The sequence below is a fragment of the Diadema setosum genome, chromosome 4 (genome assembly GCF_964275005.1).
Source record: "Diadema setosum chromosome 4, eeDiaSeto1, whole genome shotgun sequence".
NCBI classification, from domain to species: domain Eukaryota; kingdom Metazoa; phylum Echinodermata; class Echinoidea; order Diadematoida; family Diadematidae; genus Diadema; species Diadema setosum.
The window spans coordinates 28,172,170-28,197,097 of record NC_092688.1 but is presented as its reverse complement, the minus strand read 5'-3'; the positions used below and the strand labels follow the sequence as shown (position 1 = coordinate 28,197,097).

The 24,928-nt window shown below is 36.7% G+C and overlaps 1 protein-coding gene across 1 annotated transcript in view; it reads left to right on the top strand.

The window, feature by feature from the left end:
* The window catches only part of LOC140227089 (plexin domain-containing protein 2-like), an 80,298-nt gene extending 59,775 nt beyond the window's left edge, over positions 1 to 20,523 (top strand). Inside the window, exons 4-15 of the mRNA XM_072307519.1 lie at positions 2,961 to 3,089; positions 3,867 to 3,936; positions 4,693 to 4,815; positions 5,756 to 5,809; positions 6,297 to 6,361; positions 7,258 to 7,351; positions 8,883 to 8,978; positions 10,581 to 10,723; positions 11,177 to 11,279; positions 12,461 to 12,556; positions 16,137 to 16,336; positions 19,291 to 20,523. Coding sequence (XP_072163620.1) covers positions 2,961 to 3,089; positions 3,867 to 3,936; positions 4,693 to 4,815; positions 5,756 to 5,809; positions 6,297 to 6,361; positions 7,258 to 7,351; positions 8,883 to 8,978; positions 10,581 to 10,723; positions 11,177 to 11,279; positions 12,461 to 12,556; positions 16,137 to 16,336; positions 19,291 to 19,386 — 1,269 coding nt within the window. The 3' untranslated portion in view covers positions 19,387 to 20,523. The remainder of the gene's footprint in view (positions 1 to 2,960; positions 3,090 to 3,866; positions 3,937 to 4,692; positions 4,816 to 5,755; positions 5,810 to 6,296; positions 6,362 to 7,257; positions 7,352 to 8,882; positions 8,979 to 10,580; positions 10,724 to 11,176; positions 11,280 to 12,460; positions 12,557 to 16,136; positions 16,337 to 19,290) is intronic.
* Positions 20,524 to 24,928: the final 4,405 nt, after the last annotated feature.

Below are 24,928 nucleotides of genomic sequence, written 5' to 3'. Positions count from 1 at the left end.
TTTCTAACACTCCTCACCCACTTCACACTCAGATTGATCTTCTTGCTTGCAGGTTCTGTGCAACCCCTTCAGAGATGCGGGATTGAATGCACGGATAATTGCTGTAATGGCCTCTTCTTGGAGAAAAGGGACTAAAAAACAGTATGCAGTGTACATAAACAAATGGAAAGCATTTTGTGACAGGAAATGCAGCAACTACTTGTATTCAGATGTTCAAGCTGTCCTGGAATTCCTGAGTGACATTTTCTTCGAAAAAGGGGCAGGTTACAGTGTCATAAACTTAGCACGGAGTGCTCTATCTTCATTTGTGATACTTCGAGATACTATGTTTACAGTTGGAAACCATCCCTTTATCCAGAGGTTTATGAAGGGAGTTTTTCAGCTACGCCCACCCAAGCCTAGATACATGGAAACGTGGGACGTTAACCTTGTTTTCAATTTTCTTCGTTCTTGGTCCCCAGCGCACGTATTGGACCTGAAAAAATTGACGCTTAAATTGTGTGTGATTATTGCATTAATCTCAGCACAAAGGATTCAATCATTACACTACCTAAGCTTGGATGATATGGTGTTAAGAGAGAATGCAGCCACCTTTCACCTTCATGATCTCCTAAAACAGAGCAAGCCTGGAAATTACTCACACAGTGTCAAGCTCCAGGCATACCCACCAGACAGGAGACTTTGTGTGGTCAGGTACTTGCAGGAATACATCAGAAGGACCCACAGGATCAGAGCTAGTGAGCGGTACCTTTTTGTTAGCTACAAGAAACCGTATCACAGGGTATCCTCTCAAACAATCGCTCGCTGGATTAAGGAGGTTTTGGAGGCTGCGGGTATTGATACAGGGATCTACAAGGCGCATTCTACTCGGGCAGCGTCTACCTCCGCAGCCAATAAAGGAAATTTCCCAGTATCTAAGATACTTGCGCAAGCTGGTTGGGCCAACGAAAGAACCTTTCGCAAGTACTACTAGAAGCCCTGTCCTGCTGAGAAAAATTTTGTAGAAACAATTATCAAAAAATAGACTGTGAAGCCCTAAGATTTGAGGAGACATGTCTTGAACTGCCTGAACTTGTGAACTCTTGGAGACACAATATCTATGCAGCATTCAGCCTGAATGAGAATGGCAATGGAACCTCTATCTAAGGTATGCTCCCTACCCCTTTTCGGGGGGGTTGCCTCGAGAATGTAACCACTGGCTTCGAAATCTCATATATGACGTAATCTCTCACGAAATTACGATATAAAATGGAAGATTAAACGAGAACTTACCGTTTGAAGTTTAATATTAATTTTATGAGTAATTGGAGGGTGAGATTACGTCCCACCTCACCCTCCCTCAATTTCAAACGGTAACTTAATCTCTCGTTATCTTCCTACATCAGTGGTCACATTCTTGCTTCTAATATTGAGTGGCGCGCGCACTAGCGGGATCTCATATATGACGTAATCTCACCCTCCAATTACTCATAAAATTAATATTAAACTTCAAACGGTAAGTTCTCGTTTAATCTTCCATTATATACAGTATATGCAATTTTTTCATGTTATTTTTATGCTGTCCTTATATTTTCTTTCACTGTTAATTTGTTTTGCTTATTCTAACCTACGTGTTTTGCATTTTGCTTCAGTAATTTCTTTGCATTCTCTGTCAATTTCTCTCTGCTTTTGTTCTTTTTCCTTAATAGACCAGTTCGTAATTCCACTTTGCGCATGAGCAGAAAAAGGTCATTTGTACCAACAGGCATTTTGGTTTATTAATTCACTGAGATAACCATCTGTGATGTGATGATTATTCATGTGATCCTTATCTAAATAGTGCTTGCCAGCACATCTACCTGACAGCAAGCCTGGTATGTGGCAATATCAAAAGAAAAGGGTTGTTACTGCATTCAATACGAAACAATGAATTAGATGCCTGCTAAAGTGTCCACAGACGGACTATTCTGGTCACCTGGTCTAAACACAACTTCATACTTTGTTTGAACACGAATTCCATAAATTGTTATGTCGGGCAAGCTTATGCATTATATCGCTTTGAAAACGAGTGAAGTCCCTAACCAACTGAGAAAAAAGAAAGGTCATTTGTACCAAGGTGTACATGAGCTAATTACGAACTGGCTTATTCTGTATTCAATTGTGACTCATTACTTAAAGGGACTCTACAGTACTGGTTGAGGTGGGGATTCATATTTTGAACATTCCTAAGTGAGATAATGAAAAGCCTCTTATGAAATATGAAAGAGCATGTAATTTTAAGAAGAATTCAATGTTTATTTGATGAAAATTGGTTTTCAAATGACTGAGATATCCAAAAAAGTGCTAATGATAAAAGGCGACATGCCACAACTTTATTAGGATCTCTTTGTTTCACCTTGTTTTTGGCTATCTCGGCCATTTCAAAACCGATTTTCATCGAATAAACTTTTGATACCCCTTAGAACTGCATGCTCTTTGACATCTCATAGAGTGGTTTCTGAATATTTCGCAAAACATTAAAAGCTAAATCCTCACCTCGACCAGAACTGTACACACCCTTTAAGACCATAGTCTTTCAGTCTTGAGGCATCTCTTGAGAATATATACTTAGTATGAAGTTCAACAAGCCACAATGAACCAATGGCAGTTCTTATGTAGACCTGCTAGTCTTCGCAGGTGTAACTGGTCTGGAGGATAGGGCAATCTTGCACATTCTATGGTATACTTACTCTAGTGTGATGTATATTGACTTCTGTGAACATCGGTGCAGCACAATCTTCATGTACACACAGTGTTCATAACCCTCTGTGCAGCATGCATACTTGAGTATGTGAGTATCATATTTGCATGTGCAATGAAACAGTGTGTTCTATTATAATGCTACAAAGCTTGTTGTCAAGGAAAAATCAACAGAGCAGTCCCAACCGTCTCTGTGTAGCATGGTTGGTCTTATTTCTGTTCTCTTTTCTCTTGTTCTATAGGACAACCACACTTACTACACTGTGAAGTATCACCAGACTAGTACTGATGGTGCCAGATTCTGGGTGGACCTCACTAAACTAGATAGCAAGAAGCATCCAAACTTATCCACAAATCCAAGATTAGCAGCCGTGAGTAGCACCTTGCCTCTGTCAGTACCATTACAGATTTAGCATCTTTTTTTTTTCTTTTTTTTTTAATGTGTTAATAAACAAATTGAAAAGCTCTTTTCCATACTACCAATATACTTATTGCTGGCATTTGCTTGTAAGACATTGTGTTTTAGTATTAAAAGGTATCACTACAGCTAAGAATGTCCGTCAGTAAAAGCATCTGGTAAGGATAGAAATGTGTTCACAGCTAACACATTAATTAATTGCATTATTTGGTGTAACAAAGAAGTGGCTAGGAAAATATTTCCTATGTGCGGAGAGTTAAAGATTGATCCACGTGGTGGCCAAGATCAACTAATTTCAGTAAAATGATCTTGTGGTAGATAGTAAAATTTATGTGTTTGAACCGGAAGCATCCCAGTCAAATGTGTGACAGCCACATTGCTCTTCTGAAGTCTGGATTAGCATTACAGTTTGCATATAACAATTTACAATTATTTTGCAAATAGTATGTGAAATGGGAAGGAAGACATGTTCATCTGAGAAGTATAGTTTATTGCAAATTAGTATTGTGATCGGAAGCCTTTCACATTTAACAAATGTCACATATTGTTTTTAGTTTTGTGGAAGAAGTGCTTGGAGCTACCTTTCTCCTCTGTGTTATGAAAGTGATGAAAGTGCTGTATCCAGCTCCTGATAACACAAGCTGCCAACCTTTTAAATGCCAGACAATTATGTGACATTTTCGTGTTGAACATGCCGTTTTTTTAATCTCCTTCCTCTTGTATCCTGCAGAAAATTGAACTGGAGTTTAATTTCCCATTTTATGGCCACAACATCACAGAGCTCTTCCTGACAACAGGTGGTAAGGTCACATTATTTGAGTGTTTCAGACCAGTCTCCCTTGTGTGCAAGGTTTTGTTAGTAACTATAATGGTTTCCATTGACAAATCCATGAATGAAAAGAATTTTACATGATTTTCTGAAATTTTGAAATACTGAAATTCAGCTGTTGTGTTGGGAAACTTACAGAATGTCATATTTCTTTTCCTGTGTTTGTCTCTTATGAGAAAGACAAAATCCTCTCACCTTAATGCAGGATAGATGTAGTCAAGAACATTCTCACTAGGACTAATTTTGACAATCATATTTCCAGTATACTTTTCATCAGTGATAACCACCTGAACTTATCCCATGCAAATGCAGCCTATGTTGGCTCATTGGTACATGCTGGTACTTTAACTGAACAAATGATTAGAAGGCCAATGTGATATGCATTATCAGGAAATATGGGTACTGGTAGAAGGAAGTACATAATATATTTTGCAACTTTGTTAGGGAAAAAAATATAAGGATATTGGAAGTGCATGTGTAAATGTATTTGAACAAGAAATCTGGGAATTGTGAACTGTGTTGCTTTACACATTTAGTTTTTGAGAAAGTGAAAACACAAAAAAAGGCTGAATCATTCTTTCAGTAATTTGTTTCTTTCTGCTCTTATTTTCAATTTCACTCCAGAATAATTTGACCTCACTCATACTCTCTCCTTGTCCATGCCATTCTATGTATTTTTCCGTCTGTTCCTATCTATTTTACTTTACTGATCTTCATTTTCTGGCAGGTTTCATGTACCTTGGATCTTACGTGCATCGATATCTCGCTGCCACACAATACATTGCTCCACTCATGGCCAACTTTGATCCAGCCAGGTCACCCAATTGCTCCATCAAGTACTACCAAAATGGTGAGGGAAGAGTCACAAAGTCATCAACAAAAACTTGCATGAATGAAATAGGACCAAAAGACGAAGCCTTTCAGCTGAAAAACTCTAATAATTCAATAGTTGTACTAGAGTAATTCATTTTATCTTGATCAAATCAGGTAACCACATGTCTGTGAAATTTTAGAAAAGAGGGCATGCTTTTGAGAGAAAGTTTGAAAACTGTATGTGATGTACACTGCATTGATGTACAGGCAGCTGCAGTTACTGTAATGTATATTTGTTTTCATACTCCCAATGGGTACAAGAAATTTAAGAAATACTACAGGATTTATTCGCATTCAAGCAGCACAGTACAGATACAGGCTGTTGTAAGCAGTAGTAAGGGCTGGCAGTATGTTGTGTCCTCTCCAATGAGTGTAAAATGAAGGATTTATTGTACATTCAATTAATTTTACTTCTCAATAGAATTCATAAAGTCTGTGAAGTCTCACATAAAGTTGCAAAGCTGTTATACCTCTAGTGGTTTCTTGGTTGGACAGTATTTCATAGATAATCACTACTTATGATGTTATGTCTCAACCTGTGAAATATAAGTTTTTAACCCAACAAAATTGTCATAGTTCAGAGTTTGGAATTGCTGTCTGTAATACTAGAGGTTGATAGTTAAGATTGGGCTTGTCCCATCTGTACTATTTCAAACAGGTTAGATTAGGAAATGTGATAACAGAATTAAAGATAGATTAAGCAATTCAGAGTTATTTGATTGAAACAGTAAAGGGCCGGCACTGCTATAAGTCTCTAGCTATGCAATAGCGATCCATGCGGGATTCCTTAGCATCGGGTGGTAATGTTGCCAATCAAAAATAGATATAAGATGTAAATATTCACTATCGCATTTTGATAGACAAATTTACACTTCACATCTGTGCATTTTCTTACTTTTTAAATTTCTTGTCTGCAGCAACACATTTTATAGCAGAATGGACAAACATACAACTAGCAGACAATGTCGATGGTAAGTTCAGTGCGTTACAACAAATCTCCTTTCCCACTGTGTTGACATCAGGTTAGCGATGTGGCTCTCCAAATAACCTGTAAAAAAAGCAATAACTTTTATATTGTACTTCTGAATATGCATGTGATATCAAGATTAATAACATTTGAGTTTGCTGTGTATTATCAAGAAAACAAGGTTGCGTTACACAACCCTGCAACCAAGGGTATGATGGTACTCTGGGTTATAGAGTGCCTCATGTGTGGATATTCAATTATATGACATTTACCTTTTGGTAAAACTTTCAGAAAGCAATACTACAAATGATAAGACTCACCAGCCCTGGAAGGTCAAAGCTAGTCCTCACATGGTTTTGACATCACCTTCAACATACCTTTTTCTCCTTGACTTTTGCTAGTCTCCATATGTTTGTTTGGTTTTCATGTAGTTTATAGAGTATTCAATTCATTGACATTATTGCATATTTTCTGTCTTTCTGTCCTTACAGCTGGATTGTTCTCATTTCAGAGCATTCTAAGTGACAGTGGACATATTACTTTTGCATATAAAGTGGTAGGTTTTCACAATCTTATTCCACATGTTTTGATTGTCCTGTTTGAAGCATGTGAGATACTCTATGATGGAATCAAATTGTTATGAAGTAGCCAAACGTTTGTTTCCTGTCATGGCAGAGTATTTAGCTGTCACAATGTTATAAGAGGAAGAAGATTATCCTCCATAGAGCATTTATTTGCTCATAGCAAGTCATAGCAAGTAATTCCTCAGTGTCAGTTGAGATGGCATCATCAGTGTTCCATCATAGCTTTTAAAATATCAGAAAATAGATACACTTTTGCAATATTACCCCTAGAGGTGATAAGTACATCAATATTGACAATTAGAGAAAATACCAGCAGAATGCAAAACAGTGATCCTCACTTTTAAGTCAGACAGTTGTGAATGACTATTCATCACTATGAGTGGGAAAAAGAACAACATGAAAATGTTTGCCGTTATTGCTGGTAATTAATGCATCTGATATGTTGAAAAAAAAAATGCTTAGTAAGAATATGTATTTAAAGTCATAATTGTTCATGCAATACCATAGAACCAAAAACATTAGCAGTATGAAACTTTTGCGAATCTTGAGTCCTCATGAATTTCGCAAAAGTTTCGTACACATGAAAATTTCTTGTTTTGCAGTACATTTTGAGAGTTTAAAATGTGTTTTCATGTATTATGGTAATTACAGAATCAGTTTCTGAATAAAGCACACTAAAAATTTCCAACTGACAATGTTTCAGTCATACTGTTTTAAAATGCTAATAAGCACTGTGGAAACAATATCTGTAGCCCCCCCCCCCCAAAAAAAAAAAAAAAAAATATATATATATATAGTTTGACCATGACCATGCAGCTGTGCCAATTTGACCAAAATTCACCACTGATTTTTTTTTTTTCTTTTGCAGGTACCTATTCCTATTGAGAGTATTTCAGATAAAGATCATCCTATGAAGGTGGGAGTGGCAGATGCTTTCTATGTGGACAGGAAATTAACACTGTGTAAGTTAACCAACCTGAGTAGGCTTGTACACAAAAACAGTGTATTCAGCCTGTGTTCTTCCCAGGGGCTCCATGACTAATGAGATCAGGCAATGGCAGTAAATTGTTTTATTTGTACTTATTCCATACATTATTTGTACATCCCACCGCTGGGGTGATAATTTCCAGAATGCCTGACACATAGTGATATGGTTTGAAAATCCAAGAATCAGTCAATGTATGCCTACTGTTTCCTTTTCTTCCACTCTTCTTGTGGGATACAAACACTAAGAGACAGGATAATTGGGTTGATAACTACAGTTGAATGGGGTGAAAGAGAGAATCAGTACACATTGAAGATATAAATATGACATACATGATTCTAAGATAAAACTTGTAGTAAAGTAGAGAGATCTACAATAAAAAAAAAAAAAAACTTCAGGAATGCTGTAGGGGATATCCCAGTAATAATCATTCTGACAAATTGTGTATTTGTTTGGTTGCATAGTAAATGCTGTCAGAATAAAGTGATTTAGCTGGCTTTAGCATAGTTCATTGTTCCAGAGAATTGAAAGTGATAGTCATGGGAAACATGTTCAAAAACAAAGTTTGGCTCAATTTAGTTCTATTGATTTCAATTTATTTTCTCTGTAAGTGTATACACAGAATTAAAAGCTTTCACAAAAAATCACATGAATGCACAGGTTCATGAGAATGATAATGCATAAATATTCAAAAACTTGTGGTAAAGAGCCAAGAAGGATGTAAGATTATCCTTGTACTCAGGCTGACCCATTCACACACACACACAAAAAAAAAAAACCAATTTCTTCCGAGGGTGAATTTGACCAATCATGCATTAGCAACTATATACAAGAAAATGACGAGAATATGTATGATGTCACATACGGCTCTTTCCTGTTATTTTAGTTATATCAAACAATATTTTTCAAAAAGATGTTGTTTGAACTTACATTTCGAATACATTTAGGGATTTGGAGGGCTTTTGGTTTGTATGTGTGTGTGTTTTAGACCATTATGTGTTGAGCTATACTTTGTTGTACAGAACTTGTAGATCTTGGTTTACTATGGCCTTCATTGATAAAGTTTTTACTACACGAAGATGAAAATTTATGGCATTTTTGTGTCCATATAAATGCATATCAGAGGTTATAGCGGAGTAATTATGAAGAGGAGGAGGTTAAAGCTTTTTGTAGCATGAAAACGAGTTATGAGTATTCCAAGCTCACACTAAGACCTATAGATATAAACATGTTTCAGGTTTGGTATTGGGTCAAGTGTGGACTTTGAAGGTCAAATTATTCACAAACTTGTTCCATGTTTTTGTGATATAAGAAAGCCTGTCAGCATAGAATGAGGTTGCTTTTTCACATGTTAGATTTTTACAAGGTCAGTAGATTGTAGTAACCTGAGCTTCCACTGCAAACAGAGATTTGATCAACAGCAGTTGAAATATGTAGGAACTGCAGTCATTGTTATGTCTATCTATGTGTGTTGTCTGTTACTGTACCTTGATTTTTTTTTTTTTCAGGGATCAAGAAAAGGACAATCTTCGAGTACCACAAGGTAGCTCTAGACACAACATTGGTGTCCAATGCTTCAGCTATTGTACTGAGTCCCATACCAAGTGAGTTTCTTTTAGTGTATACTATCATGAATGTTCGCAATTTCATTGAAGTTAATACTATGTGTCTCACAAAATCAGAAAATATGTAACTTTCTGTCTTGTAGGGTTTATTATTCAAGAGTAACTGAGAGTAGCTCGTATTTTCTAAATATAACTTAGGCTCAGGAAAAAAAACAAAACTAAACCCTATCTAATATTGGTCATAATGTCAACTATAATCATTATAAATGAGGTTACATTTATAATTTCAATGAAATCCCTATGACGTATGTAATCTTTTTCATGTAACATGGCATTCTGTGAGAACTTCCATATGAGGCAGTTTTGGTTGCATAACTGATGTGTCATCCAACTATTTGTGGACATAGTCCTTAATTTACATATTGTCCAAAGCAGCAGAAGTCTGCTCCCCCAAATTACTAAGCAAATTAAGGCTTCTTCTCTATGCAATGAACAATCACAGTACAGACCTCAAATTGTCAGATAATTGTACTTTATTGTACTCCTTAATTTACAGCAACCAAATTGTCACAAATTTGCCATGCAATGTGATCTAAAGAATGTGTCATTTACCAGATGCCTGTGTCTTTGCAAGGTTCATGAAAGAGATTAGTGAAGTTGATTTTTTTCTCAACTATTTGCTTGACAAGAAGTTGACTGAAACTTCATAAAAGATCATTAAGATGCAGCACTTTCACATTTTACCAAAATGGTCAGTAAATGCTCGTTTCCAACAAACAAAGTTATTTGATTTTCAATTTTCAGTTTAATGTACATTCAAGCAAGTAATTGTTACTCTCAGATTATGAAGTCTGTGTTGTATGCTGTGGACTTGGATTGCAAAGCAACAAACATTTTCAGATGAATAGAGCTATGACTTGATAACACTGTGCTTTCAGTCAATCACAGCATCTGGTGCACTGTGGCCTCCTTTAAAACTCCAAAGACCACTTTTGTTGTCTATGTAGTGAAGGCATTAAAGAATTATTTGCCTGAGTGCTTGATAAAATCACTTGTAACTACACAATATTTCAAATATGTCATGTATAGAATATGTATACATGTGTAATATGTGGGAAACTTGTATTAGAATCAAAATTTACAACAGAAATGAAGTGAATCATGAGAAAATGCATCTCAGGTTAAACTTACACAGAAGGTGGCTTTAGAATTTGAAATTGATGGTGTTCTAGCTCGAGATATTATGCTTATTAGTAAATGTCTTGGTGTGCATGAGAGAAGCTATTCATGAAAATCATTGGTTAGATTTGCGGTAGCTAAGTAGTGACAGCAATATTTGAAGACTGGAATAATGGCTGATACCCTCTTTGTGCCATAACTCAGTGTATGTTTTGACTGACTAAAAGTGAGGTGTAATCAGCAGTCATGGCATTCTGTTTATTTCCATACTTTGTCAAATGTAACAATAATGGTAATAACATTCTGCACTTGTTCAAATTCACTTGCTCCCAGGAAGTGCTAACTTTTCCTACAAAGAGGATATATGGCAAAGAATTAGAATTAGAGCGTAGTCATAATTTCTCGTGTCTAATTATGATGTTATGAAATGTGATTTTCTGATCTCCACTCTTCCTTTCTCAGCCTGCAATCTCCATACTGATTGTGAATCATGTACATCTAGTGATATCAACTTCAACTGCACCTGGTGTCCAGGAGCAGCGCGCTGTTCAGATGGCTTTGATCGTCACCGCCAGACATGGGTTAATGCTCACTGTGAAGAGGAGGTTTGTGATTAAAAGTGTTAAAATGGACCACAAATAGGGAATTTTGTTCTAAAGGCCTAACATTTAATTTTGACAAAAGTGAAGAATATGGACATTGGATTTTTCATTGTAGGGAATGCTGATAATGGCAGCTGCTTTCCATTGAGTTATTAATAGACAGCTTTGATACAAATGTGAGGTGAGGATGTTTGTATTCCATGATAGGTGCATTATTTGAGGTGAATGAGGTGAATATTAGGGATTTTCAGTATACGTTCTTTCTAATCATCGTCATTATGCACTTGGGCTTATTCACATGCAAAAATTGTAATACTAGAAGTAAAGTCTTCTACAAAATCTGATTTTGTACAACGAAGTTTCCTTATCAGATCTAGTCAGACCTGGAAAACATGTTTGTCAGAGTTTCTTAACTGGAATGTGATTGGTTATGTACTGTTTTATGTCTTGACACAGGGCCATTACCAGGAAGTGCCCTATAACTGTCCACTTCCTACAATGAAACCTTCAACTACTGTCAGGAAATCTACTATGGGCAAGCATCCATCTATCTACACAGGTAAGCATGCATATATTCAAGTTCCTCTGAAGATGTGTTTTGGTAAATATCTAAAAACAGAATTTTCTCTTGTCTAAGGATTATGAGATGCTGTGAATATGGTCATTTCATGTGCAGACAAATGGATATGCTACGGGAAACACTTGACTCTCCAGTTTTTTTGTTCAAATGTTTTTGAATTATGTCAAAAATATTTGTGTGTACAATGTGCTACTGTTTACATCTGTTTTCATTTCTGATTCTTGCCATTTGAGACAGATTTGTGAAGTTTCTAAATTTTGATTTTGAAATTGTTCAGTTCACTTTATTTTATGAAATATATCTATGTCTTACTGGTTTTCAGCATAGTGCATGGATCCTTTTTGACAGTGGTCACAACAAAATGTTTGAATTTAAAATCTACAAGAAAAGTGTACCTCATTGGGGAAAACATGGGAAGGCAAAACTCACATTTAATATGTGTGATTCTGAATATGTGTGATTCTGAATATGTGTGATTCTGTATGATAGAGGCTACCACCTAAATGAAAGTACTCTGCGTAGTGGAGAAAGGGGGGGGGGGACCAAATGGACACTACTTTTACTCACCATTTGTGCAATTTGCTGAAATCCTATTCACATCTTGATTTTACTGTACAAGATCGATAAAATGACTACCATTATGAGTTCAACTTTCTAGCACTTAAAGGGATGGTACAGTATTGGTGGAGATGAGAATTGGGCTTTTAACATTTTGCGAGATACCAAGAAAACACTTATGAAATAGTACAGAGCATACCATTTTAAGAGGAATTCAAAGTTTATTTGATGAAAATCGGGTTTTGAATGACTTAAACATCCAAAAACAAAGTAAAACAAAGCGATCGTAATGAAAGGTGGGTCCCACACTTTATAAGAATCGCTCTGTTTTGGATATCTCGACCATTTCAAAAACCAATTTTCATCAAATAAACCTTGAATTCCTCTTGGAATTACATGCTCTTTCATATTTCATAAGAGGTTTCTCATAATCTCACCAAAAAATGTTAGAAACCTGAAATTAGGTCTCAACCAAAACTATATGATCCCTTTAACTATAAAGTATAGCATGTAGATGTTGCTACACATGCATTCACTGAATGAATGTGAAATCAATCTTGTTGGTAATTATGTGTATGTTATGCATTTTTTACACTCTACAGACTGCTCTGAGGGTATTTCATGTCATAATGGTGGTATTTGTCGCTATGGGGAGTGCTTATGTCCCACCATGTACACAGGAAGACTCTGCGATAAATGTAAGTATTCAGACCAGAATTTGCTCATTTTGTAGCTGTTTGACATATTCCTACTAAAGCTGACCCGTAGGAAACTTACTCTGAAAATTTTTTTTGTGAGGATTGGCTAGTTTTGTTTTGGCTTAGATGAGCTATTGCCTTGAGCTTTGAGCATCTACGTGTAGCCATAGGTATGAGAAAGTAGGATCAAAAAAGAAAAAAAAAAGATACAGCAAGATTCAGTTATAGTGAGAGCTCTCACATACAGTTAAACTGTTGTCCAATAGCCAGGCTTACCCAAAAGACTGTAAACAAAGTCAGTAGAGGCTCAAATATGGTGGCAATCTACATCTGGTTGGTAATAGGAAATTCTCAGGGCATCCGCATGGCTGACTGTGAAGTGGCCTTCCACTTGGGAATGTATAATCTGGACAGTCTGGTTCAGTTTGTCAAGCAGACTTCTCAGTCTAGCATAACCTAGTCCACTCTGGTGCATGAAAAGGCTCCCAGCTGAGCCCGACGAAGCCCTCAGCCTGACATAGCCCTCAGCCCAGAGACCCTTGGGTGATATATATTTTGATATATATATACAGTCAAACCTGTCTTGGCGGCCACCTGCCTCTAGCGGCCACTGAAAAATCCCCCGCACAAAACTGCTATATTATAGACCTTTTGTATAATGGTCACCTGCGTAATATAGCCAGTGGCCACTCAATATGTATCCTGTTCTGAATATCTAACTGCATATAGCGGCCACAAAAATTTAGCTGAAACGTTAAATCAGCCATGAATACATCAGCTTTTACGTTAATTGCGTGAATTCTGCAGAGTCGTAACTCAGTCACAATCACACAGACATGATTGACAAACGCAGCTCTTTGCTGTGAAAAGCCGTCTTACCACTCACGTGACTAGATCTAGGCTTCTGTAATGCTGCCCTGAATAGATGTTACAAAGGCAAAGACAGCTCCTAATATTTCACATCGTAGAATTTTACCAAAATGCTGACTAATTAGTAATTAAAATCCCTTTGAATAAGGGCAATAGGATACTTGTCTGAGTATTGTTTGTTGTTTACATCAGCTTCACACATTATCAGTCGATCTCCCCTCGTACTTGCTTGTGAACCCCACTTATGCAAAACTGGTATGAACCAGTCCCTCAGGCTCAAAATGTTATTTTGAAAGTCAAAAGAACAAAAGTAGGCTAAATGAAGATTTAAAATGAAATCAAGTGTACACAAAAAAAAAAAAAAAAATCCCCATATTATGGCTGCTCATGCATTTGCTGCTTAGCTCGTGCATTAACAACCCAGAAGTTCTATGTCAGTTAAAATTCATAGGGAAAAGCACCCTTATATACAATATATACTGTACAGAAAGACATTGCATGTTCCCACGGAAGGGAAATTCATCCTTGGGAAAATGTTGGATTTTTGTATCTTAATGTATTGACGAGTTATGTTTATGTCAATAATATTTTTCTGTAAGGCAGAAATTTCTGGGGTTGCCCGCATTAATCTGTTGGAGGTTAAGACTAACATTTATATATACAATCAAACCTGTCTAAAGCTGCCACCCAAGGGAAACAACAAAAGTGGCCACCATAGACAGGTCAGTAGCCATTTTGAATTTCAACACTTGCATTGTATAATAACATAAAATGCTGCATAATATTCTTTTTAAAAAAAAAGCAGCAAATAAGTTTGCATGAGCAGCCATAATATGGGGATTTTTCTTTTTTTTGTACACTTAATTTCATTTTAAATCTTCTTTTAGCCTATGGGTGGACACATTTGTCTCCAAGAGGAGATTGTTGAGGGGGATCTCCCTAAGCGCTCCCCTCTGGACACCCCAAACTAATAATGGGGTAATCGTGCTGTCCAGGCCTGATCTTAGAAAACATCTCCACTGAAAGAATGGAGATGGATTCAATGATCCCCAGGGCAGTGATGGTGGAGAAGATATCGGCTGATGACTTGCACTCCAGTCTGATCTCTACCACTCCAAAGATGGAACTAACTTGAACATGATTTGAATGAACAACGACTGAGCGATAAACACATTTTTCTCATGTAATCTTTTCATCGTATCCCTCCTTCTTTCTCTGTCTGTCACACACACACACACACTACATGCGCAGACACACATAGAGTATGGGCCACATGTTGATAAGGTGACTCTCCATACTCAGTTGAAGTGGTGGCAAATGAATGCAAGTGTAGAACCTGACGTTGCTTGGTGACCGCCAACACACCGTCCTTCGGGTAAACTGCCCAACAGCAAATGTTTTGACTATTTAATCAGCAGAATTCATCCAGGAATGGTTAGAAAATAAATCTTCTGGAAAGGAAATGAAATTCCTGAATTATTTGCAAGGATTTATCTGTTGTATTTAAACATTAATAATGGACAGTGGAAGAGTTTCAGCAGAAATATGTTCCAAGAAAACAATTTGTGGTTCTGATTAAGTGGTGAAAATAACATGTAAAGAGTTTGTTACATTACATTTGTTGCACATTTGATATGATTCATGATGTAGACACGAGTTGATTAGATTGTGGACAGAAAATGAATTTTTTCCATTTTAACTTCATGAAGGAATATCCAGTGGCAATGGGCCTTTTTACACGTACAGAGTTTGCTTCATTTGAAACATGATTACAAATGGGATTGCAGCTATGATTCCAATCATCATTCATACAAACCGTAGGAATTACTTTGTGTATTTTGTTATTTTGAATTTCAGAGCAAGGAGGGGAGGTTTGGCTTCTTTCCAAGTTCCCATCAGTCACTCTTGAGCCTCCTTTCTGCGAGAGTGGTGGGAAGGTCACCGTAATTTCCACCCCCCCCCCCAAAAAAAAACAACAACAACAACCCAATTTGAGTTCAATTATGGTAACACGGTCGTTTCGTTGCTTAATTCTGGCGAAATGTGATTGAAAAATACCTCTGGACCTTCATTTCAAACACAACTGGAATTAAGTTTTAAAGGGACTGTACAGTTCTGGTTGAGGTGAGGATTTAGTTTTTAATGTTTTGTGACTTATTCTGAAACCACTCTATGAGATGACAAAGAGCATACAATTCTGAGGGGAATCAAAAGTTTATTTGATGAAAATCGGTTTTGAAATGACTGAGATATCCAAAAACAAGGTGAAACAGAGATCCTAATAAAGGTCGTGGGCTGTTGCCTTTTATTATTATCGCTTTTTTGATATCTCGGCCATTTGAAAACCAATTTTCATCAAATAAACATTGCATCCTTCTTAAAATTACATGTTATTTCATATTTCATATGAGTTTTCTCATTATCTCACTTAGGAATGTTATAAACCTGAATCCTCCCCTCAACCAGTACTGTACAGTCCCTTTAAATCACCCTCCGTGATTCCAGTTTCCATTTACATGGCAAGTTTACTTAATTTGAAACATAATTCTAGTTGGCTTGATTACAATCTTGTTTCAAATTAAGCAGTCTCGGTATGTGTGAATGCCCGGAATGTCATTAGGTAGGAAAGGTAGAAATAAGTAAATAATTAGATGTCATGTTTTATAGGTCATACTGATGGCTTGTGAAATATCAAATGTTCTCCTTTCAGATATTGGAAATGACAACAGGAAAGGTGGCAGCATGACCCAGACAGGAAATGAAGAAGGAGGGGACTCTACTGCTGTGGCTCTCCGTGTTGGCACCATATTAGGCTCCATTTTCATCGCTGTCCTGGTCTTGGCCCTGGTTGGATGGGTCGTTTACGCTTACAGGAACCCCAACACCAACTCTGGGATGTTCCTCATTGACGTAAGGAACCTGTTTTTGTAATTATAGCCCCCTGTCACCCCAAAACATTTGCTTTACCGAGGCCAGCCTCAGTACTGCATGGCGGGGGTACCAAGGCCTTGGTTCGTGCATATAGAACAGTAGCAAACACTTGTGCTCTCATCGAGCCTTGGTGCAACAGACAAGACAAAATACAGTGTATTATATTGCACAACCACTAACATGGTAGCCTATGGGGAATTAATACATTGACCCATATCTTTTGTTCAATTCACTGTTGTATTGTGCAGTGAAAAATCAAGTGGGCAAGAATACATGTTTTTGATGCGCTGCTAAAATGTCCTATAGATAATAATAGTATGTATGCACCTTAAGCAATCTTCAGAGTGGATTTGGTGCAATATAAGTTACATATACTAGGTGTTACAAAAAACACTTCCCACTTTTGATCCTTAATAGTTCAAAAACTATGTATCAGATAAAACTGTTCTTAATATGAGTAATAGCTGAATTGTGTACAATTTAGTTGGAGGTGATTTGAATATGAAAGCCTGTATCAGTTTCATGAAATCCATGATTAATTTCAGAGTTGGGTTCCAGATTTTGGTCAAATTGTAACCCTCAATGAAGTTAGAATGCCCGAATGAATGCATCACCTCTTGTTTTTAATATCTATCTCTGCTCTTTCCTAAAAATTATTCTCCTCCAGGTAGATATATTCAAAATTAAAGGTGATTGTTTTGTTTTGTTTTTAACGAGTATAGCTGTTTAGAGAGGAATGTTTTTGTACTTATAGATGTCAAAGAAAGAAATGTTTTTGCAATTATAGATGTTCAGGGTGGAATGTTTTGCAATCTACTTTTACCTACTTCCAAACAAGGCAGCATCAGTTCATGGCAGTGACATGATGACATTTGAATAGATACCCAATTCTGTATGTCAGTTTTATCCTGTTTGGTCTTTTTATGCCTCCACCACGAAGTGGTACTGGAGGCATTATGTTTTCGGGTTGTCCGTCCATCCATCCGTCCGTCCGTAATGAATTTTGTGGACAGCGTAACTAAAAAACCTTTTGAGGTATCCTAATGAAACTTGGCATGTATGTGTATTAGGGGGTGAAGTTGTGCCTATCAACTTTTGGGTGCACATGCTCAAGATCAAAGGTCAAAAGGTCAAGGTCAAATGCTTAAAATTTCACTATTTCCCCCATATCTATGCAATGCCTGAAGATATTTTCTTGAACTTAGTGTATACATGTATTACCCAATTAAGATTCTCTGGTGAAAGTTTGGGGTCATGAGGTCAAAGGTCAAAAGGTCAAATAAAAATGTTAAAATTTCACTTTTTTCTCCGTATCTTGGAAATTGTTCAAGGTATCTTCCTGGAACATAGTATGTATGCACTGACTGGCAGTGATTATCTAGGGAATTTGGGGTTCATGGGGTCAAAGGTCAAGGGCAACACTTCAAAATGTTAATATTTCCCTCATATTTATGCAATGCCAGCAGGATTTTTTTTTTTTAACTTGGTGTATGCATGTATAACCCAATACAGATTCTGTGGGAAGTTTTTTTGTTTTTGTTTTTGTTTTTTTGCCAAAAAGGTCAAAAGGTCAAAGATCAAGTGAATGTGCTGAACTTACTTCTTCCTCCATATCTCGGAAGTGGCTCAAGTTATCTTGAAACTTAGTACATATTTATGCATGTTCTGCTTGACAGTGATATGCTTGTGAATTTTAGGGTCAAAGGCCAGATAAGAATGGTAACAATTTACTATTCAATACAGAAATTGCACTTTATCTCCAAACCTTGAAACTTACTCAATGCATAAACTTATGAAAGGGTCAAAGTCAAGTTAAAGTCCTTAAATTCCCAAATACATGCTCTCCTATTCATCCAATTAAACCTAGGTCAAGGAAGGTGAACATTCAACACATATGAGACAAACATGTCATTGCAATATTTTGCTAATTTTGTGAAAATGTAATCACACATTGTCCACATGTACTATAGACCTATTAGGAGAATCATGCATTATGGCGGAGGCAAACTGATCGCCATAGTGACATTTCTAGTTACTGTATACGCCGTTATTTTCGCGTGTAGATATTTTCACGAATGACGAGGTCATAGACATGTTGTTTTCGCGAATCGACGCCGACGCTTACGTTAATGCTCTATTAACAAAGCGCATGGAGACAATTTCGCGTGTTGTTAAATTCGCGATCCAACTGCAATTCGTGAAATTCACGAAAATTAAACCCTTGCAAAAATAACAGCTTATGCAGTAATTTAATTTATCGGTCTCAATGAAGACTTGTTACATAATGATGATAATGTATCACAAGGCATGAGACAGCAGGAAAGTAGAAACTTTGATGGAAATATTTTGTCAACAGTTGACATCAGAGAGTATGAAGTTTGTGAATGTATCTCCTTTCTGAGTATACCATGTACATTGTAAGCAGTATGTCATTAAAGGTATTAGCCCACATTTGTAAACCTGCAGCAATTGGTCTCATAGTTAGCATGGAGTTTGGGTATGATTGCAGTAACACCTGTGCAAAATTTCGTTCCAATTAGTCCATTACTTTCATAAAAATAAATGAAAATGCACCGTAATCCGTATGCATGCGTATAACGCTCGCTAGCTCCGGTCCACGTACGTGTTACATGTACAATGTACGTAGCTATAGCCCGCGCTCGTAATTCGATTTTGGGTCGGGTTGACCCGGTTTGAAAATTGATTTTAAAACGATGATTTTCTTTCTTTTATCGAATGGTATAGACAAAGAGCGACAGGTGAGGTATGTTACTGTTATAACTTGTACTTGAAGTCATATTGGACCTGTTTTATGCAGTTTTGATTTTCGTGGGTTTGCAAATGTGGGCTAGTACCTTTAAGATGCTTTATTCAATCAGTAATGTGAAGTTTACTATCACGGACTTTTATCTTCATTCCTCTTGTGCTTGCAGATAACAAGGTTTCGCTTCAAGAAGAAAGAAGAGAATGGCATCGGTTATCATTATCACAAACCTGGTGACAATGATGAAGTGGACATTATTATATGAATCATCTCACACAGCATTTGGTGTCTCAATATGTGCATGCAGCGGATGATCTCTCTAGAATGGAGATGCCACCCGTGGTCTTGGACTTACCATCCACAGGGAAGCCTTTGGTCCTGTGCCATACCTCTCCCTACCTCCAAATTGATTTTAGGGTTTTAATTTTCTTTTAATTTGTTTATATTTTATCAAAAGTAGGCAATCATTCTTTAGTAGGCATAGACTAATCAAAGTCTTGATGTAGTGTTCACACATACAAACACAATACACATCACCAAACTCACACACACTCTAGAAAGTCTCTCAAGATCAAGATTACATAATACTGCATGTGTCATAAAGAATGTAACATGGTCTGTTGGATGGACCCATCAACTTTGTTATAATGAGATTTTACTTACAGTCTGATATGACTAAACATCACTCTGCCACCTCTTGTATTTTGGCTATCAATTCAAAGTGTATCGATTCACTCATAATTTTGTCCTTGAAAGATAAGTGTGGTCTGGCACACACTGACCAGTCCTGCATGCCTTGTGCGCATATTGAAATACGATGCCTGTGCCTCAGATATGTGAGCTATTTACAAACAGGTGAAGAAGTGATGCAATAATACTCCTTGTATGGAGAATTTGTTTATATACAATCTATCAAATTTCATGTTGAACTTTTTTTTCTTGTATTTTGTTGTACTAAGCCTGCAGTTTCCTTTTGTAGTTTTTGCTTCTTTTTTTTCTCGATACCGTGCACATGTTGTATTGTATATGATGTAAATTGAGTATTTTTGGATGCATTCTGAAATGGATTTGAGTTGGTGTGTACATGTTGTGATAGTAGAAGATAACTCTCTCTATTTTTTAGCTTACCAGAGTTAAAGACTAGAGTGAGCTAGAGCGAACATTCAGCATCTGCTGTGCATTGTGTGTTATGCATGAAACATTTTACAATTTCAATTTCGTTGTGAAGACCCCATGACAGATTGTAACCAAACTACACAGGTAGCATCACTAGGGTGATAGGATTTGTTTAAATGGGCTCAAAAGTGCCCAAATCAAGGAATCTTTACATATCTTCTTCCCTAGAACCAGAAGTGATGTGCAAAGTCAGTGCCATTATTGTGTGGGGGTCAATCTTTTAGAGAATCTGTTAGGGGGAGAAAAAAAAAATCTTCTATAAAATTAGAGCTGGAGCTAAAATGCTGTAAGTATGTACATTTGTGAGTGCGTTTTAAAGTTTGATACAGTCAGATCCAAAGTGGGGGCCGATTTTCACATTTCTATTTTTTTTTTTCTGAAACACATGGTCAAATTTGTCACCAAACTTGGCAGGCATTATCACTAGGATGATAGAATATATAGTTGCATAAATGGGGACCATCCCCAACCCTGGGACCCCAGAACCTTTCTTTAAAAGATCTTCTACAAAACCAGAAATACCCAGAGTGAATACATATATGTTTGTTTATGGCAGATACAAAATGTACAGTGGCGGCCTTCTTGGAGCTAGTTTTACCATTTTGAAAATCTGTGATCAAATTTTCTACAAACTTGGCAGGTATTAGCACTGGTGTGATAGAACATACAAATGGACACCATGCCCTCTGAAGGCCCCCAAAGCTCCCCAAGTTTGCTGTGTTCTTAGATACTGTAAAAGTGGATATTTTCAACAAGTAATTTGTCCCACTTGGTAGGATGCGATGAATTTTGCATGTTCTTCATTTTGCAGAACCAAGACATTAATCAGTGGAACGTATGACAAGCAACAGTATTCATGTGCTTCTATTTTCCTGCTTGTTTTTGGTTGCCTGAAATATGCAAAATTTCCCTTTTTTGCTGTAATAGTCTGCAAAAATGCATGGAAAGTAAACTTGCGATACACAGGTGAGTGCTAGACCCCAGGGTCTCTTGTTTTGCATCTGTTCTTTATCTTCCTCCCCCTCTTCTTTTTCTGTGGTTGTAACCAAGTTATGATTGTTGTACTCTGGTCACTGCATGTTCTTTTCCTCAGACAAATATTATAATCTTGGCTGTGCCACTTTTAAAGGGGGCCAATTTCAGGGGAATTTTTATGTTTCTTGGCCGTGTGTCACGATTGATAATGGCCATATCTCTCTTCCAACTCTTGTAGTTTGTTTACCAAAATTTGATAGCATGTTGAATGTTCGTTTGGTTAGTGCAATCTGTACATATTTTCTTATCAGCTTGATTTTTTTTTGGGGGGGTGTTATGGTAATTTTATAGATAAATGGATGAATTATATATTATATATATATATGTGTATGTATGTATGTATATATGTATATATATATATATATATATATATATATATATATATATATATATATATATATATATAAATATCTCAGAGTTTGGTCGCAAAATGGGGTAGCTCCATTCTTGTGGAGTTATTTGCCATTGAAACTGCTTAAAAAAACACCAAAGAAAATAAGAGAAAATGGGATGGTTTTAATCATTATTTTAAGAATATTCCTTCTGTTACAAGTGAGGTGTCACTGGAAAGGTTTTATTTGGCTCTATCCGATGATGGACTTTTATACTTCAAATTGTTTGAACATTGTGCATATCCCATTTTACGATCAAACTCTATAAAATTGGTGACAATGTAGCTTGAGAGGAAAAGTAGAATATTTGACTCTTTGATGAGTGTTGCTTATGTATCACCGATAACTTAGAATTGATCATATATACATGTAACAGAACCCCACAGTCATTGTATTCTGTCAGATCTGTACTCTTATGCTTCTCTTTTTATGAATCAGTTGATCTAGCAGCGGATGCTCAAAAAAAAAAAAAAATGCTGCAAGAAAGTTGTATTCACAGTGGGCACTTACAGTGTAAGTTGCCTCTGAGAGTCTGTCAATGTGGATTCATGTAAATGCAAACTTGCATTTAATATTCACGCATGCTTTTTATGATGCCGTCAAGTTGAGCATGGCTCAGCTTTAGCATGATTTTGCTGTGTGCATGGTTAGCAGAGCAAACCACATTGTAAGAAAAGTGCTTTTTTGTTTTAAATTTTCCTTGCCAATCACAACAGATATTTTTACTGAGTATGTCACATCACAGAACTATCAATATCAATACAGCATGTAATTATTTTCATTTCTTTGAAAATACATGTACATTTTTGTGTGTAAACCCTCAGGATGTGCAGCCCATGAGTTACATCACAAATTATTGGAAAAAAAAAGAGAAAAAAAGAGAAAAAAAAAAAGAAAAGGAAAAAGAATTTGTGTTCTTATGAAGGCATAGATGAGTGGTCAATTGTCAGTCTTTCAGTCTGTAATGAGGTAGGGTAGTGAAATAGATGTTGATATACAGTGTATTACTATCTTACCTGCAGTGTTATCCTGCACATCTTTGCCTTTGCTGGGAAATATATTTATTATTGTGATGTTACAAATATAATTTGGGGAAGCCCTCGGAAAATACAACATAATGCAACATCTTGACCTTCAAATTAGCAATTTTCTTGTCTGTTGTTACTCCGCTCAGAGGCATTGTATACTTCATATGATACTTGTGTGCTACTCCTGCAACAAGCCAGCCCCTGTAGTAGGAGTTTGGATTTAATATTTTGTAATACTTCTGTAGTTTTGTGTTCAGGCACTAAGTGATCCTGTCTGATCAAATGAATGTCTCTTAAACTCCTGCACAAAAGAGCACACTCCTGCACTAAAGAGCACATTGTGTACATGGAAGCATGGAAGGAGACTTCGTTTGTGAGCTTCATTGCCTGCCACCAATGTGATCAAAGCTTAAAGGGATCGTATAGTTTTGGTTGAGACATTATTTCAGGTTTCTTACATTTTTTGGTGAGATAATGAGAAATCTCTTATGAAATATGAAAGAGCATGTAATTCGAGGAATTCAACATTATTTGATGAAAATCAGTTTTGAAATGGCTGAGATATCCAAAAAAAGGGCGATTCTAATAAAGTGTGGGACCCACACTTTATTACGATCGCTTTGTTCTACTTTGTTTTTGGATGTTTCAGCTGTGCCAAACCCGGTTTTCATCAAATAAACTTTGAATTCCTCTTAAAATGGTATGCTCTGTACTATATCATATAAGTGTTTTCTTGGTATCTCGCAAAAAGTTAAAAGCCCAATTCTCACCCCCACCAATACTGTACCATCCCTTTAATCACAGGCATTTGTAGAAAATGTACAAATGATGCATCACGCGTTACCCCGGGGTACCGTAGTACCCCGGATAACCGCGTTGCGTAGCGCCACCTCACATCCACTCGAGGACAGCCAGAGTAAAATGCATGCACTGTGTGTGCGTGTACATAGTCATTCCCATGCCACTGCATGTTATACTATGCGTGCATGGAAGCTGCGATACCACTAGCGTGTGCTTTAGTGCAGTGCAGTGCAGTGGCTAGCGCGCACTAGCTCCAGCACCAAAATAATTTCCTCTTTTTGACACCCAGGGTACAACCTTTTAAAAAAAAAAATACATTGTAGATAATTCAACAAAATGGCTGATTTTAGTTTGGTACCCCGGGATACCATTTTTATGTCATCAAATGATGAATTTTAAACTCTTTGGTTCAGATGTGAGGAATGGATGTATTGAACTTTCTGTAATTATGAGCAGTTCATCATGGAATAATGAACATAATTTGATGATCATGGAAAAGAATTAGCCATATATGAGTCTGAGCTTGATTGTAAACAGTATATTGAGGGGCTTCACAAAATGTGCAATGAATGCCCCCTGTTGTAGATAATTAGTAATTTCTTGCATGGCAGAAGGGTTTATGTATGGACTGCTTCAGAGCCTGTTGATTTGACATTGCTTTGAGTAGCTGCAAATAAAGTCTCCAATCTTGTATCTGAGGGATACACACATTTTCAGAATAATAAACCAATCCAGTCATCACCTTTACAGTTAAGCGAACCTGATTACAAGTAGTGGTGTTATGGAAGGAGCTCAAAGATATTTCTGCATAATTTTGATATAACTTTTTGCATCAAAGGGGGCTGACATAGAAGAGTTATAACCTGTAGACTAAGTCTATGAAGGCTTATTTTCAAACCCCTGTGCCTTGCCTGGAACAGTGAACTACAGAAAGCTGAAAACCACAAGGAATGGAGGAAGCTGGATGCAAAATCTACAGTGGTGCCCCAGCAATCAGCCAGACTACAGGAAAGGTGACCGGTTACAGATGTAACAGCATTATGTGTATGTATTAGATAATTTGCTCAGCCATTGGGGGGGGAATTAAAAAAAGAAAAGGTGATTACGGAAATGCAATTTTTTACATCAAAAGCAACATTTCAAATTATCTGTGCAATGGATTTGCATATAAATTTTTTTGTTACTGATGAGGAATGAGTGCACATAGAAGTTGACATTGAAGTTGATGTATGGAAAATTACTGATTTTCTTTTCTTACTTCATACACAATTTAATAATTTGACATCTATAAGTCACTATAGATCACCTACGTTGAAACTGGATTCATTGATATCCAGGGAGGAAAACATTAATGCTTTACATTATTTAAGAGATT